The sequence below is a fragment of the Argopecten irradians genome, chromosome 6 (genome assembly GCF_041381155.1).
Source record: "Argopecten irradians isolate NY chromosome 6, Ai_NY, whole genome shotgun sequence".
In the NCBI taxonomy this organism is placed as follows: domain Eukaryota; kingdom Metazoa; phylum Mollusca; class Bivalvia; order Pectinida; family Pectinidae; genus Argopecten; species Argopecten irradians.
The window spans coordinates 33,262,709-33,280,044 of NC_091139.1; the positions used below are offsets into that span (position 1 = coordinate 33,262,709).

At 34.9% G+C, this 17,336-nt stretch overlaps 1 protein-coding gene across 1 annotated transcript; it reads left to right on the forward strand.

Annotated features, from left to right (window-relative positions):
• Positions 1-8,841: 8,841 nt before the first annotated feature.
• LOC138325677 (uncharacterized) lies at positions 8,842-14,081 on the forward strand. The gene is made up of 2 exons (XM_069271496.1): positions 8,842-10,081; positions 12,273-14,081. Exons 1-2 carry the CDS (start codon positions 9,775-9,777, stop codon positions 13,421-13,423), a joined length of 1,458 nt encoding a protein of 485 aa, XP_069127597.1. The 5' UTR covers positions 8,842-9,774; the 3' UTR covers positions 13,424-14,081.
• The last annotated feature ends 3,255 nt before the right edge of the window (positions 14,082-17,336 follow it).

Consider the following 17,336-nt stretch of genomic DNA (forward strand, 5'->3'; position numbering starts at 1 on the left):
GTAAACTAGTGCAAGTTACCCCCCTTTGTATTGCCGAACTAACGGTAACACTTTTTTATGATTTTCTAGCTAAAAGCAGATATTTAGATATAACACTACGTCTCTGGTTCTTAAACTGATAATAAGGGCACTGGTTTTTCACAAGAGTATTGGTATTGCATACACACCTTTGGAATTTGGATGAGGGAAAATGAGAGTGTGTTGAGCACGATGATTACAGTACAGAGTTTGACCATCATTGTGTCATTTTAAGTCGGTAAATTTGTAAGAATTATGGCAATTTAGCACAAGATATAGAAACATAACTACCACCCATGATCATCTATCTGTTAATATGTTTTTAACATTTTTATAGTCCATAGTTCTATTTCTGTACCTGACTTGATTCCCTGATCAAAGAAAATGGAATTGTTCAAGAAGAATGAAACGTCATTTCATACAAATGGTTTATGCTGGTAGTAACAACATTGTTACATAGCCTATACATAAATACATGTATTCATTAATGCTTTCTCCTAGATCTGTTTAAATCAATGATATTTCGTGCGACAATAAATTACATTTTGGCGCAGTCGATCAGAACCACCTGAATCAAATGTGTATATGCATCATTATTAATATGAAGTTTTACTATTGACTATTGTCTAGCTTGTAAATATTGTTATGTATAATAACAATGGACTTTATTTTCATTTGATTGCACATTGAGCGACAATTTGTATAAAATGTACAGTATTTACAGCATAATTGATAAACATACAGTAACTATAAATCAGTAATCAGAATAAATTATAATATCAAAATTACAAAATAAAAAAATAATATCACAGGCTAGAGAAATACAGAAAATTGACATAAGTGTACACATAAAAGTCATCCATTTACAAAAACTCTCATAATGCAATAAGTGATAATGAAATAATAAACACAAATATGTGTCTGGTATACATAGATATCAATATAGCAAAAATTAAATTCGACAATACATAGCATACATTAAAACAAGAAATAGATGTAATATGATAACATGAAATACTAAAATAGGAATTGAAGATTGATCACATAATAATTGAAATCTCGGTTAACGTTCTAGTCCATACATCAAATCAATGACTGCAGTTATTCTTTTTTTATTATTGATTTCAAAGAAATGCCTTCTGCATTCCACCTGTGTTCGGGTTTTTATCTGTGACCCTTGCGGGAAGGCTATTCCAATTTGACAAATAGATGTTCACTGGGAGCACTATAATCTACATCTAAAATAATTTGCAGTGTCCTTTTCTGGATTTGTTCAAGTTTTTTTTAACAAATTTCTGTGAACTGTGTCCCCACATGTTGAAATAAAAATCAATATATGGCAAAATAAACCAATTATGGCAAATGATTCTAGCCGACATTGGTAGGTTTGTATTTTTTTATTCTACACAGCTGATTCATTTTGTTTTTTGTATATCCCAAGAAAGAAAGATTGTCAATGATATCACACCTAGAAGCTTTTTTGTTACTTACGATTTCCATGATATACTTAGTTCCTCTGCTTACTACCAATTAACATTGTCTTAGTCTTTAGGTCACCTGAGACGAAGTCTCAAGTGACCTATTCTAATCGCCTTTTGTCCGTCGTCGTGCGTCGTCCGTCGTCCGTCGTGCGTCGTCCGTCGTCCGTCGTGCGTCGTATGTCCGTAAACAATTTGCATTTTCGACTTCTCCAAAACTGCTGAAGCAAATTCAATGAAATTTTGTACAAACCTTCTTAGGCATAAGGCCAATCAAAATTGTGAATTATATGGCCCCCACCCCCCAGGGGGCTGTGGGAGGGGCCAAAAGGGGTTAAATTGACTAAAATTTAAAAAATCTTCTTCTCCACTCACAGATGTGGTAGAATCAAATACTCTTCATAGATAGAAAGGTCTTAAGGTCCTTTACAAAAATTGTGAATTATATGACCCTGGGGTCTCTAGTTTCCCCCTGGGGAGGGGGTTAAGTTTACTATAGTTTATATTGGGAAAACACATTTTTGCGCATTATTTGGTCATTTGTAATAGGAAATGAGTCAAATGTTGTCAGAATTATCAGTATGAGATGGCCATTTAATCCTATTAACAAATTTTCTATGACTGACCCCCAGGGGCCTTAGGGGCAGGGTCAAATAGGCTAAAACTTCAAAAATCTTCTTCTGAAATTCTGGAAATGGTAGAATCAAATACTTTTCATAAATAGAAAGGTCTTAAGGTCCCTTACAAAAATTGTGAATTATATGACCCTGGGGTCTCACGTTTCCCCCTGGGGAGGGGGTCAAGTTTACTATAGTTTATATAGGGAAAACACATTTATGAGCATGTTTTGCTCAATTTTCATTGGAAATGAGTCAAACTTGGTTAGAATTATTATCCTGAGATAGCATTTTAATATCATATCCACATTGGTCCTGGCCGACCCCCCTGGGGGCAGAGGGGCGGGGCTAAAAAGGGGTCAAATAGGCTAAAACTTCAAAAATCTTCTTCTGAAATTCTGGAAATGGTAGAACCAAATACTTTTCATAAATAGAAAGGTCTTAAGGTCCCTTACAAAAATTGTGAATTATATGACTCTGGGGTCTCACGTTTCCCCCTGGGGAGGGGGTCAAGTTTACTATAGTTTATATAGAGAAAACACATTTATGAGCATTTGTTGCTCAATTATCATTGGAAACGAGTCAAACGTGGTTAGAATTATTAGCCTGAGATAGCATTTTAATATCATATCCATATTGGTCCAGGCCGACCCCATGGGGGCAGAGGGGCGGGGCCAAAAAAGGTCAAATAGGCTAAAACTTCAAAAATATTCTTTTAAAATTCTGGAAATGGTACAATCAAATACACTTTATAGATGAAAAGGTCTTAAAGTTTGTTTATAAAAATTGTAAATTATATGACCCTGGGGTCTCACATTTCCCCTTGGGGAGGGGGTCAAGTTTACTACAGTTTATATAGGAAAAACACATTAATGAACATTTTTTGCTCAATTTTCATAGGAAATGAGTCAAACTTGGTTAGAATTATTAGCCTGAGATAGCACTTTAACATCATATCCACATTGGTCCTGGCCGACCCCCTGGGGGCAGAGGGGCGGGGCTAAAAAAGGGTCAAATAGGCTAGAACTTCAAAAATCTTCTAAAATTCTGGATATAGTACAATCAAATAATTATAGATAGAAAGGTCTTAAGGGGTTTTATAAAAATTGTGAATTATATGACCTTGGGGTCTCACGTTACCCCCTGGGGAGGGGTCAAGTTTACTTTAGTTTATATAGGAAAAACATATTTTTGAACAATATTTGCCCAATTTTCGTAGGAAATTAGTCAAACTTGATTAGAATTATTAGCCTAAGATATAGCATTTTAACATCCATATCCGTCCTTGATAACCCCCTGGGGGACCAGAGGGGCAATTAAAATTTAAAAAAATACCTCTAAGTTCACATGTATGATGGAAGCAAATACTCTTCATTGTCTAAAAAGTCAAATTTATAAATCACTGACCAATTTCAAGGCCCAGCATATAGTGTTTATATGTCTTTAATTTTTTTCATTATTTGTTTCATTATATATTCTAACTCAGGTGACCATTAAGGCCCATGGGCCTCTTGTTATTAATTACCATTTTATTATCATTATACCAGCTTCTAACATTATTAAAGCCATTTAGTAGACATGTTGCAATGATATTTATGTGATTGTCTGCTTTTTGCATAGAAGTTTTGTCTGCATTCATAAAAAGTTGTCATTGTTTAGATCATTTACATGCACCAAAACATAAAGGGCCCTAAATGGATCCTAGGGTAACTCCATATATATGATTCCAGGAGATTACAAAGAGCATAACTAAAATTATACTTTCTGTCATCGATGTGTGAAGTAGAAATTACAGAAATGAATACACATGTACATAACTCCCCTTATCCAGCTCATCATGTCATCGGTTTTTTGAGAGCAATTAGTGCAGTTTAAAATTCATAAAAAGTAGACCGGACATTTTATAAAACGACAAAATGTACATTTCAGGAGAAAACTTCCACATGGTTTTGAACATAATTCGGTCATCAAATATTGATTTCATTATGCCTACAATTATCTATAACAGGTTCTTACAGTGTTTGTTTGACGGAATTTGATTTTTACAAAACCATGCACATTAAGATATTTTTGGCACTGACATGCTGGCGATTGTAAATTACAGGACACAAGGCATATAGGAAAGTATTTCAATCATCAAAAACAATCAGATTATATACTTTGTACACCACGAAACATGAAACGAAGAAATAAGGTTTTAAGGCACAAATTCGCATACGATTGCTATTTTCAGGCAAAACAAAGCAAATTTGTGGGACAAGGCTAAAGTCGTTATTATTTATAATTAGAGGGAAAAGGAAATACAAAAATCAGTCATGAAATTATCGCATTCAATATATGTACATTCTTATCGATTGGAACCCTTCCATCTATCTCATATTTGCATGATGTAATTTAAACTGCCATATGCATCTAACGCACTCGATGCGTCTCCTAGGTGCTAATAGGACGTTAATCTTATCAATCATCCAGCCAAATAAACACTTGTAGTACAAGCTATATACACCTGTAGCCACAATACCATGTAGTAAAAAATACGAGCCAACATATGCATAGTTATATTGCACAAACGACTCAAACACAAAATATACCGTAGAAACTATAACAATTATTCAAAAATGTGTTGATGGCTGAGGGGATATAACAGCTGTGTTATTGACTCTCCAGCAAATGACCTGGCCTAAGTTGACAAAATGTAGTGATGTTCAACTGAAGTGATATAAAGGCATACAAATAGTCACTAGTTTAAACGGGGACTGATACACAAATCCCCTGTGGAGAGCTGCGTTATTTCAGCCCAAACGTTATGAAGGCGGGTTTGTTTGTTTTCGTTACAATAAAAATTTTCATCTAAAATTTTATGTCTTGACAATGTTTTGGACTTACTTTGAAAAGACTCGATAGAAATACAGATATATTTTATAGTCAGAACAGCATTAATACTTCATACCCACCAGTTCTTAAGCATTTGCCTAGAATAAATTAGAAATGGTTCTACAAAAGACATAAATATTTCGGAATCTCAAGAATATATCCGTACAGCCACAACGTATTGTGAAACATTTTTATGTACAGTGACATTCTGATGGAGTTTCGATGAAGTCCCGTCATTCTTGTAAACACTTGTTGAATTGTTATGTAAGCAATTATTAGGCCATTATAGTTTAAGATAATATTCATGATATCATATATGTTGTTATGTTTTCTAAAAAGACGTGGTGTCATTGTCAATAACATCGTATAAAATTACACCCATGTTATTTCACGGTGCATTGATATTACAGTTTTTATCAAGTAATATAACTTTGAAAAAAATGAATCAATACTTAAAAGCTGAGTCACGGGTTGTTCATATAAAAGACTATAACTTTGTAGATGATGCGTTTTTGGTTTACCAGATAATGCACAGTATTATTCGCATTAATATTATGATTATTACAAAACCTGTTTTCAATGAAAGTTGTGTTTTAATGATGACACCGCCTGATTTATGAATTAGCGACGAAGCATTTATATTTAAAGATAAGTGCGTTACACATGTTTTATGGGAATTCCTACACATCATGATCGGACATTTAGGCCACAAAACAAAATAAATTCGATTAAAATTAAAGCTGTTCGGTTTTTTCTTTTAAAGATTCGTAAAATTTCACAAAAACATGTAAATATTTTTATTTAATTACCTGTTCTATAGGGGCGTTGCCACAGTAACAGATATCCACGGGCTGTAAACGACTATTTTGTCCGGAAGGCTGATTGAAACACCTCGTTTACAACTATTGGGCTGTAAAGACGCGAGGAGTCACCTACCTGATCAAGATATGTATCGTACATCTAAATTCCATTACGGCCCTCAACAAAGCCGAGAATTGGCCGGAGGACTAAGGCTCGCTTTCTCACTCCGTAGGATGCGTTATGTTAGGACTGTTCGTGTCTGATTAAGATACTATGGTAATACACAGTGATGTTAGACATACAACATCTGTATAAAAAATAACCAGTTATTTCTTATAAATATTGAAAACATATCTGATTGTAACGATTCACAAAAAGAGCCGGTTGCCTTACAAACATGTATTATGTACATGTATAATGATCCATAAAAAGAGCCAGTTATTTCCTTCTAGATTTCGGAAAAATCGTATTTGTTATAGTAAACCACAAAAAGAATGTTTCTTTTCCTTATAGATATAAAAAATGAAATGTATTATGTATAATGATCCACAAAAATAATTCAGTTATTATAAATATCGAAAACTTGTGTTCGTAAAAATAATAATAATTGAAATCAACAAAGTTTACTTATAACTATTGAAAAATAATCTTAAATTGTTAAAAGGATTCACACAAAGGGGCATTCGTCTCTTTATAGATATCGAAAGATACCAATAATATATGTCTATGTATAATTATCTCCAAAAAGATCTAATTATTTCTTCATAAATATCGGGAATATATGTTATAATTATATTTTTTTAAATACGTTAAATCTTCTATTGTAGATGTATTGTATATTCAATGATATCATAAATGAAACGTATACACTACTTGCTTTCATATACCAACACGTGTAATACTGGCTGGTCCAGGGTAATGCACTCATGTCGCCTGAGGCTGTGTTGCATGACTGTCCATGCAATAAAGCCTCATGACGTAACGGCGTCAACAAAATCTCTATTTCATCGGTAAAATTTTAATTTTTTTTTTCACAAATATGACTGGTTTTACTATAAAAGATGAAAACAACGGAATTTGTGTTGAAAGTATCACGTAATTTTTCATGTATGGTAAATGGAATTCCAGTCATGGATTTCTTCGAATTTAATTAAAAATGGCGGGATATTATAGTTGTAAAATTGCAATAAAACGTCGAGGTATGAAAGAAAAATACTCTTTCATAAGTTGATATGAAAGATAGGATACAAGCCTCGGGTTTTACTACATTTTGTGACCCTCGGGTAGAATATCCTTCTCCTTCATATCCACATCTGAAAGAGCCTTATAGTATAATCTCTTTAACAGTGTGTTATACATTTTTGTTATTTGATACTCTATTACGTCGGTGTGTTTAGCGTAATAAAAATCTTGAATCTTGCAACTGATCATCACAACATACAAACCTCAAGTATTTGGGGTTTTACATTTGGGTGCTTCTAGATCAATAAGTTCAGTTCTTTCTTCCTTTATATATGTTACCTGATTTTTTTGTGAAACATTGAGTTCTTCAGGGTGGCGTCTAATGGTCACCGTTCTTAGCATCGTAGTAAGTATGGAAATCGGAGACTGTTTGTGACATTTGTCAAAGAATATACATATATGGTTTTATACCGCCCTGGTCGAATCTAAAATAATCAGTAAGCACCACTTACACTATATCAGGGCTATATAATATCATATAGACATCGACAAAGGTCCATAATTGCTAATTATTAATATATCTTTATTTGGTATCCTGCTTGCACAATTAGAAAGTTTCGTTTATATAATTATTCGTTGTTTTCGTAGAAGCGAATTTCGTTTTTTGTAAAATTATTAGTTATAATCTATCGACTTCCCACGATTATTTCCACCAACGAAATAATTTGAAAGTTCCCAAACGACGACGGAGAGTATCCGCATACGTTTCATTTTATACAGTATTGAATTCTCATATGTCATTTAATAAAATATTCTCACAGTAAAGGAAAATGTATTTTTTCTGTAAAATAAAAAGTCAACAATCTATTCTCACATCATTTTGGTATACTATTTGAACACACTTATCAACACATTATGTACTGTATCCTTACTTATCAACACATTATGTACTGTATCCTTACTTATCAACACATTATGTACTGTATCCTTACTTATCAACACATTATGTACTGTATCCTTACTTATCAACACATTATGTACTGTATCCTTACTTATCAACACATTATGTACTGTATCCTTACTTATCATATTACATTGAAAATCTTAACAAACATTTATTGAGAAAATTTAATGACTCAAATTTCAAAACACATTTGTATCATAAATGTTAACATCGGGGTTAACTTAACTGTGTGAAAAGAAATATGAAGTTATTATACAAAACTGTGTCTATATATGAAAACACATTAATATACATGTATTGTTACATACGTGTACAAAAACATGCATAAATAAATAATAGAACATATATAAATTAAATGAACCAATGTACATAATGATATGTTCAGTATGTTATGTTATGAGCATTTACATTAGCGGTACATTAAAGTACAAATAATGTATAAATAAGTAAAATATATTGACAAAAAACAAAGTGTGAAGAAAACATATGTATGTATAAAATTATCACGCTAATGTTATGATTTTTCGGCACTTGCAAAAACAAAACTGGTTAAAGTATTAATGAGAATCCAAAGGACGCAAAACAGAAAAAAACACAAACTAACTCGAGAAAATTTTATCACGTATTTTTACACACATAAAACTAATTTATTACGGTGCAAATCGTGACAAATATCCGATAAGCCAAACTCGATAATATCTGTAAGTACACAGATATTTTAAGGCACACCAAATCAGTTTCTTAATGGTAACGAAGTGGCATAGAGGTGTTTCACTTTAAACGTGAAGATACATAATCAACTAAGCCACTGTCATAAGAAGAAAAATCTTTAAAAATAGAAGGAAATAAAATGCGCATACAGGTGCTATATGTGGTTTATCAAGCCATACGTTTGAAGCTCTTGTAGCCGGTCTGGATCTCGAACAAAGTGTTGTCCATTTCCACTGAAGTATTATATGTGTTACAATCACTTGGCATAATGGTTATTTATCACGTATAGAAATTATACACTACTAGTCCCATTTATAGAAATATTCATTGCTGGACAATTAACACATGTCTGAAGTAGTTTTCTATACAACTTGCACACCATATAACCTACGTTAAAAGGAGCCTGTTCACAAACGTGTCCACCAGAGCGAGACCAATGGGCTGGCTGACATATTGTAAACATGGTGGATAGACGACGTATAACTGGTATGGCAAGTATTCAACTCATCACCTTACCGGCGTCCATTTTTTATTAATCATGAATAAGGATATGTTATAAACACTCTTAAGATACCAGTTGTGTTACTCCGACCATTGTCTGTCTGTGATATTGAACGTCAACTTTGTATGCAGTTCCATGAGGACATGTCATGTGGATTAAGTTCTGTATGGATGTATATTGTGGGCCATTACACATGTCTTGAATAACTCAGCTTTAAAATCATCACAAGTTTTCCTTTGTGTCATATTATGAGATGTGGGATCCAAAACGTTTAGGTCGCTGTTAGATATGTTTTGTTTTCTCAGCGCTAACAGTTTGTGTATTCATATGATTATAAAGTGACAACGACAGAGTTTAGGACACGAATCTGTGTGCATTTTTACATTACCATACAGGAAATATTCAGGATTAAAGCTATGTAAACCTGTCACCAGGTAAGTAATACTTGGAGAGACGTAGGAACCACAAAGAGACTAAATAGCTGTATCAAATATATATCGAAACTGTAACAGTGGACGTTATTTGTGAAGCAACTGCTACTTTCCATCACCAAACCTTGAACTGAAGCTTCAGGAATCTTTCAAAGAAAGTCATGATAAACTGTTTTCGTGACATACGTTTTAAGCAATGCTGCGTTGGAAAGTGAATGTCGTGAAGAAATCCCATGATCGTATGACAACTGACTTCACGTGGAGCACTCAATCATTTACCTTAAAGGGAATCCAGACAAAGTTCAAACTACCATGTGTGGTCAAGTGTTGTTACGAGTCATGTCCTGTGGATTGGGACGATTTCCACTTTGACCTTTCGCAGCCTCTGTTGCTTCACAGCTTCCGAAGGGTAAGGAAGCTAAGGGTCAGATGTGTCCAGAAAAAAGACAATGGTCAATCACAGGAGTTTGGTCCTGTACTGGTCATCCCTGAGGACTATGATGGTAAGGAATTTAAAGTCTAAAATATTCATTTTCAAACATATAACGATCAAGTATACACTTTTATAACAAAGAAATGACCCTGCACTCTTGGTATATATTTCCTCTATTTCAAAACACCATGTTACAGTCATTTAGATGGATGTCTGGTAATGTCCATAAGAATTTTAAGATTTCATTTCGTTATGACATGGGTTATGTTAAAGCCTATTGGTTAAATTCAGTAGCGGATTGTAATATTAAGATAACTTTATTATCATTTTCATCTGAGATTATCTTATTTAATTCTCTATATTCTAACTAAAACGTATATACAAAAATATATCATATTAAAGGCCAGATGTCGATGATTGTAATAAGAGAACAGGAAATAAATAATATTCAGTCTCTCTAGATAAGTATATGGGTAAACATGGTTAGGTTGCATTTCATCATTTTAATTTACGAATAAAACTGAATATTGTGGAAATGATATATTTTACTAATATGTATATAATAGTCCAATGTTATTATTACATGTAGTTCAATCCGCATGTTTGAATTAAAACAACTTTATAATGTTATTTCAATTAAAATATTCCTTTCGCAATCTAAGTAAAAAAAGTTCATAATCAAATAGGTATTTATATGATGCAGATATGTAAGACATTTATAATGTCAAGCAAACAGATTCGATACCGCAACAACAAGACTTTACTTTTTCGTTATTTCGTTAAACAATGGCTCAAAACAAATCTTAGATACCAGCGGCGTATACTTATTCTCCTATTGTGAAAGAAACTAAGAAAAGCTAGTGTATGAACTCGCAGTTGCTCTATTGTTTGAAACACCAACATTGGAACCGGGCTATATGATACCAAGTTAATAATCTGTGCCATCAACTGTAGTCCGGATACGTTTTCTCTACAATGATTCGGGTAGAGAGCGGCAGGTGTTATTGTTATGTCTGTTCACAGTTAAAGACTCGGTATGCCTTCTTCACAAATGACTTTGGTGGGGAAAAATAGGAAGCGACGGTTGTGTTCCGCTCTGATTAACAACTAAACAGATTTAAAAGTTAATATACGTACCCAATAACTTTGTTTACTGAATTTTAACAACCTACGCTAAACAAATTCGGAAAGTCTAATAAATAATAAAGCCTAAATCTGAGGAGATACGCCCTTATCAATGCTGGGTGTTCCTAGGGACGGAAACTTCAATTTAAAAAACAAAAGCTGAAATAATAAATGATCATGAGGATGTTTACAGCCATTTGCAAATAGTTTGATTTATGATGATCGTTTGTGCAACACAACGTTTGTGTTAGAACTTAAGATATTAATGTTAAATATAATTAGATAATGAAATTGGTTGTTTTATGGTAATGGGTATCGCTACCATTTAAACGGAAAATACAAGAACATGCTTGTTTGGAATGTAAATTAGAGTGATATCAAACCAATGAGACTCCTATACATTTTTCTGACAGTAGTGCTCTTTATTAAAGGAGTGGGACGACTGGTTTGCAATATGACAGTATAATGTGACTGGGTGATATGTGCTTGTTCTATGTCTCTGGTGGAATACTTCCGTGAGATAACTCTGTCAAGATTCACACACGAACATACGGCAGTCTCCAAAAACACGTACGCACTAGACACACCGCATACATGGGAAGCAGTCCTTAAATGACCCTGGCTGTTAATAGGACGTTTAATTTAATCAACCAACCAATCTTTGTTAAATGAACAACAGAACAAATATCCGAGTTGTATTCGAGGATATGTCAGTGAAGCTAGAATAAAAATATTTTTGTAAGTCTAGGACGTATAGCTTGAAATATCGAACAAATAAACCAATAGATCAGAAGATGCGAAAGATTAGGTCCATTAATTCAATTATTTTTTATGTTGAGGTCCAAATCACTTAAAAGTCAAGTATTTTGAATCGTATTGTTAATTTTTTCTACTCCCTGAAATTCATATGTCGACACAAAGGGGGCGGAGTTTGTGGAGTGGGGGACCGACAATTCTTTACGCTACATCGATCTTCCGCACCATTACATAATATTATGTTACATATCTTTCCAGTATTCATTTTATGTTTAAATCTTAATACACTTTCCGGGTATTCAAACAAAGAAATCCCTTTGAAGGAAATCCTGAGTTTCTTTTGTGTATTTCTTTAGGCGTCTAATTTCATGTGTTGACAGGCTGGTTTTATGAAATGAAGACGGACGATGCACGACCAAAGATCCACAAAACAGTGGCGTCTCTAACTGGGGGACCTGTGTCCAAGTTCTACGTGGCATCTAGCATTAGTTACCTCGCTCTCTGTGGTGAACCAGGCAAAAATCCACAAACCGTGGACAGCAGGCATATGGAAGCTGGGGAAATCCTCGAAGGATCGCAAACGGCTGGAACAGCAACTCTTAAAAAGGTGTTGAAGGTGAATACAGACAATGTTCCTGGTGGTCAGTTCCTTATCTGCACGGACGAAAAGGATGATAAAATGATACTACCATTTTCAAAGAATGGGAAATTCTATAAAATAGCAGACGACAGTGGGGGGTCTGATGGGCTGAGGACGATATCGTATATAATATCAAAGAAAGAAGATTTTCCTTTTAAAATCAGACATGTGATTGGGGAGCTTCCCTCCTTATCAACAAACTATAGAAACGTGTTGCAGTGTTTGGATGTCATTGAAGAAGAAACTGTATTAGCGTCCACGCTTGACAAAATGACAATGATACCGCTAGAACTGCAATTAGACTCCCCGTTCAAATTCAGAATGGGACTGAATGAGACACAGATAAGAAAATCGGATAACTACGCCGAGGCTTTGCATATGTGTGAGACCGACGGTGAGGAGTATGTGAGAGGAATCAAAGTAGCCTTCACTATATCGCCTGAAAGTCCTCTCACGGCTTCTAGCACTTCCATCGAAAGTGATATTGAAGGTAGTTTGGTGTCGCTGGCAAAGGTTCCCGAACCTTTAGAAACCGACATTAACGAAGCCCCACTATGCAAACGGTCCGCTACAGCAATACAAAGTGAGGTCACCATGACAACACAGCAGGAACGAGCATCTTACGCAGAAACTGAATCGTCTATGGATGACGTCCCGTCTTGTTATGATACCGGAAGTGAAGTAGAGGAGGAAGATGCGCAGTCGGAGTTCATGTTTAAATGGGCGCCACCGGAAACGCTCAAACGTGTATCCTCTAAGAAAAAGACATTAGTAAAAGTACCCGTGCCACCAAAAGTGTTCAACAGTTCTATTAATAAAATCAACAGTCCGAAATCCTCACTGGAGAAAAATATCAATGCTGTATGGAATGAAATGCCAGATGTTGTTTAGCCAAGAGTCCCTTTCATTAGCAAAATTTTGGATCATATTAATACCATAATCTGTACATATGTTGTATATGTCATCGTCAATATGACCTTTTGCAGTTGTTTTTATTTAGATTCATTGAGCAATAACTCTTAGAATGAGCCATGCTTACTTTTTGATTATTGATTTACTCGTTCTAAACTGAGCATAGCAATAAACGAAAAAGTATATTTGAAGAGAAAAAAATGCTTTTAAAAACAGAATATGGATAAACGAAAAAGTAAAAAAAAATGAAGTGACATATGTTCTTAATTGACTTGACCATATATATAATGAACAAAAAGTAAAAAGAGCTCATTTTTAAAGACAGATGCTTCTGTCTTCAATAACACGTTAAAAGAAGTAGCTTTATATTGTCATTATATAATGTTATATTCACATGCAAAGACATGCGTTGCTCGAACTCTTCATGTTTCGTTTGAATTCCATACCAGTACTACGTAATAAGCAGGAAATAACCATTAATCCTCCTGTGCTCCTGACCATCGTGCTTTGAACTTTGTTTATTATGTTGCTTAAATAACACTCGTAATAGTGCAATATATATTTATACATGTATATCTGGTTCAAGGTTATTTAATATTGGCTTTGAGAGAATATAATAAAGAGAAAGATACATTGATTTGGTGTTATTTTGTAATCAGAATACATGTACTACAATGCTATTTGACTACCTGGTTTAGAATATATTGGTCCAGACACACATTTCTCTCGCGGGTGTAATACTGGCTGGTCTAGTGTAATACATTCGTGCAGGCTGACACTGTATCACACGAATGGAATGGAATACAACCTCATGCCGTCACTGCGTCAACAAAATTACACAAGAGATCTCAGAGGGATCTTGGCGCCCATCAAACAATGATCTATGTCTGGCAATGGAAAGAGGGATCTTTTCCTTGCTTTTCAAACTTTTTTCAAACATACTACATATAGAATTTGAAACAGATCGCTTCAGTGCTTTCTGAGAAATAGCGTTAACAAACTTCAACGATGATTGGCCGGTTGGCCATCTTGTTGACCGATCAGTTACAAAATGCAATATGCACAACTAGGGCCCTAGGGGAACCTACATATGAAATTTGAGACAGATCCTTTCAGTGTTTTTTGAGAAATAGCGGTAACAAACTCTGACTATTAAAATCCAAGATGACTGCCAGGCGACTATCTTGTTGACCGATCGGTCCCAAAATGCAATATGCATAACTAGGGTCCTACGAACCTACATGTGAAATTAAAAAAGGATCCCTTCAGTACTTTCTGAGAAACAGCGTTAACAAACTTTAATCATCTAAATCCAAGATGGCAGGCTGTCGGCCATCTTGTTGACCGATCAGTCTCAAAATGCATTATGCACAACTAGGGCCTAAGAGGAACCTACGTATGGAATTTGAGAGAGTTCACGGTGAATTTTAACATTACGTTTTACTTGATAGCCATTATGCTTCGTCCGTCGTCATGCGCCGTCCGCCGTGCGCTGTCCGCCGTCAGTAAACTTTTCACATTTCAATCTTCTTCTCAAGTTTGAACAATGGCATTGAGCTGAAACTTTCCTGAGATGGTCCTGACCAAGTGTTGTTATTTTTTGAGTCAGTCCGAAATCCAAGATAGCCGCCACAGCCGCCATCTTGAAAACACATTTTGAACTTCTTTTCAAGTTCTAACGGTGCGATTTGGCTGAAACTTGCATGAAATGATCCTGACATGGTCCCGACAAAGTGTTGTTATTTTTCGAGTCGATCCGAAATCCAAGATGGCCGCCACAGCCGCCATCTTGAAAACACATTTTGAACTTCTTCTCAAGTTCTACCGGTGCCATTTGGCTGAAACTTGCATGAAATGATCCTGACATGGTCCCGACAAAGTGTTGTTATTTTTCGGGTCGATCCGAAATCCAAGATGGCCGCCACAGCCGCCATCTTGAAAACACATTTTGAACTTCTTCTCAAGTTCTACCGGTACGATTTGGCTGAAACTTGCATGAAATGATCCTGACATGGTCCCGAGAAAGTGTTGTTATTTTTCGGGTTGATCTAAAATCCAAGATGGCCGCCACAGCCGCCATCTTGAGTAACACATTTTGAACTTCTTCTCAAGATCTACCGGTGCGATTTGGCTGAAACTTGCATGAAATGATCCTGACATGGTCCTGACAAAGTGTTGTTACATCTCCGGTTGATCCCAAATCGAAGATGGCTACCATTACACGATATCTAATTAATTTTCTATATGATTACTGCCAAGGTAATCAGATGACCGTTAAGGCCCTTGGGCCTCTTGTTTTAAAATGCTGGTTTTTCTATAAAGAACACAAACAACGTGATTTGCGCTAAAAATATCACGTAATTTTCATATATGGATATTTAATTTACAGCGGTGGTTTTCTTTGAACTCATTACTCAAAATGGCAGGCTTTCATACTTGTATAATTAATCAAAAGTTGACGTATGAGAGAATAATACTCGGCAAGCCTCGGGTTTTCAAACATTTTGACATCATATGCGAGTATGGAAGAGTCTTAATATTCCATTGGGATAGTTCATTGTATATCTGTTATGATACAATGTTTCTAGAGTGGCAATCGCCATAAAATAAGACCACCACTAAGTCCATGAAGCACTAAAAAGGAACAAGAGATCCACTATTTCCAGACACGGAATACACGAATATACTGCATCCTCCCAAAACACACCGACATAATATTAAAAAATATGTACTTATGATAGTGTAGAATTAGAAGGTACCTGGCATTCTCTGTTCATCATTAGACCACGTGTACGGTGGCTAATCTGAAAATATCGAAAATGTGTAGCTTCATTTACTATAGTACATAATAATGTAATACCATTGACTGTGATAACGTAGCTTTTACAGTACGGCGGACGGATAGCACTTCGCACAGATGGTCGTTGTCAAAACCTTGGTTAGTTAGACATGGTATGAATATTCGTTCTGCAAAAAATATGTACAGGTACATTATTGTGTGTTGCTGCATGTGTATAGTATTAATACAGCTACATTGTTATATATTTTGTTTTTATTTTATATATCTTTTTTGAGGAGATCGAGGGAGAGGGGGTTTATTAATTATGAACTAGATAAGATAATGTACTATATAAGTTTCTGGTTAACCTATACCGGTAATCTAGCTAGAATAAATGTAGCTTCATGTACATGTACACTGCATCTAAAAATACCAGTTATTTCACTTTCAATAAAGTGCCTATGTATATGGCTATAATCATTACATTAGTGCTGTTGCTATTTAAGAATGACACTATGAAAAATTGACAAGTTTAATTGTCCATGCACACTGTTTGGATTACTTTCATCCCCCTTATTACAATTGTTAGTAATTGTAAGGATCCATAAATTATCCGGAAAATTTATTAATTTATTTATTTCAAAATGCATTAAGTTATACCACAAATTTGAATATACTTCTATTTGTAAGGTTATACTGGAACATGTGTGTGTCATAGCACTGTAAAACTGAAGTGCACTACGTAGTGCACTAGAATTAACACTGTAGTGCACTAGAGTTAACACTGTAGTGCACTAGAGTTCACATTGTAGTGCACTAGAGTTCACATCGTTGTGCACTCTAGTGCACTACAATGTTAAGTCTAGTGGACTATGTAGTTCACTACATGTGCACTACAAAGTGCACTAGATACCAAGTTAAGTTTGCCCCCAACTTGTACCTCTCACAGGGGCTCGAGAATGAGAACATATTGCATACATTTCTACAATTCTTACAACACTAGATGTTTTAGGGTGGGTCTAAATAGGTTAAACCCATATACAGTAGCTCTCACTTTATTTCCAAGTTTTATGCTTAGTGCTTGCTGTTGTACGTATCATCGAAAAAATAACT

Excerpts from the sequence above, each read along its gene's own strand:
- LOC138325677 (XM_069271496.1), top strand. The coding sequence starts at position 9,775 with ATGCTGCGTTGGAAAGTGAATGTCGTGAAGAAATCCCATGATCGTATG. Across the intron at positions 10,082-12,272 it reads CATCCCTGAGGACTATGATG|GCTGGTTTTATGAAATGAAG; the intron begins GTAAGGAATTTA and ends ATGTGTTGACAG.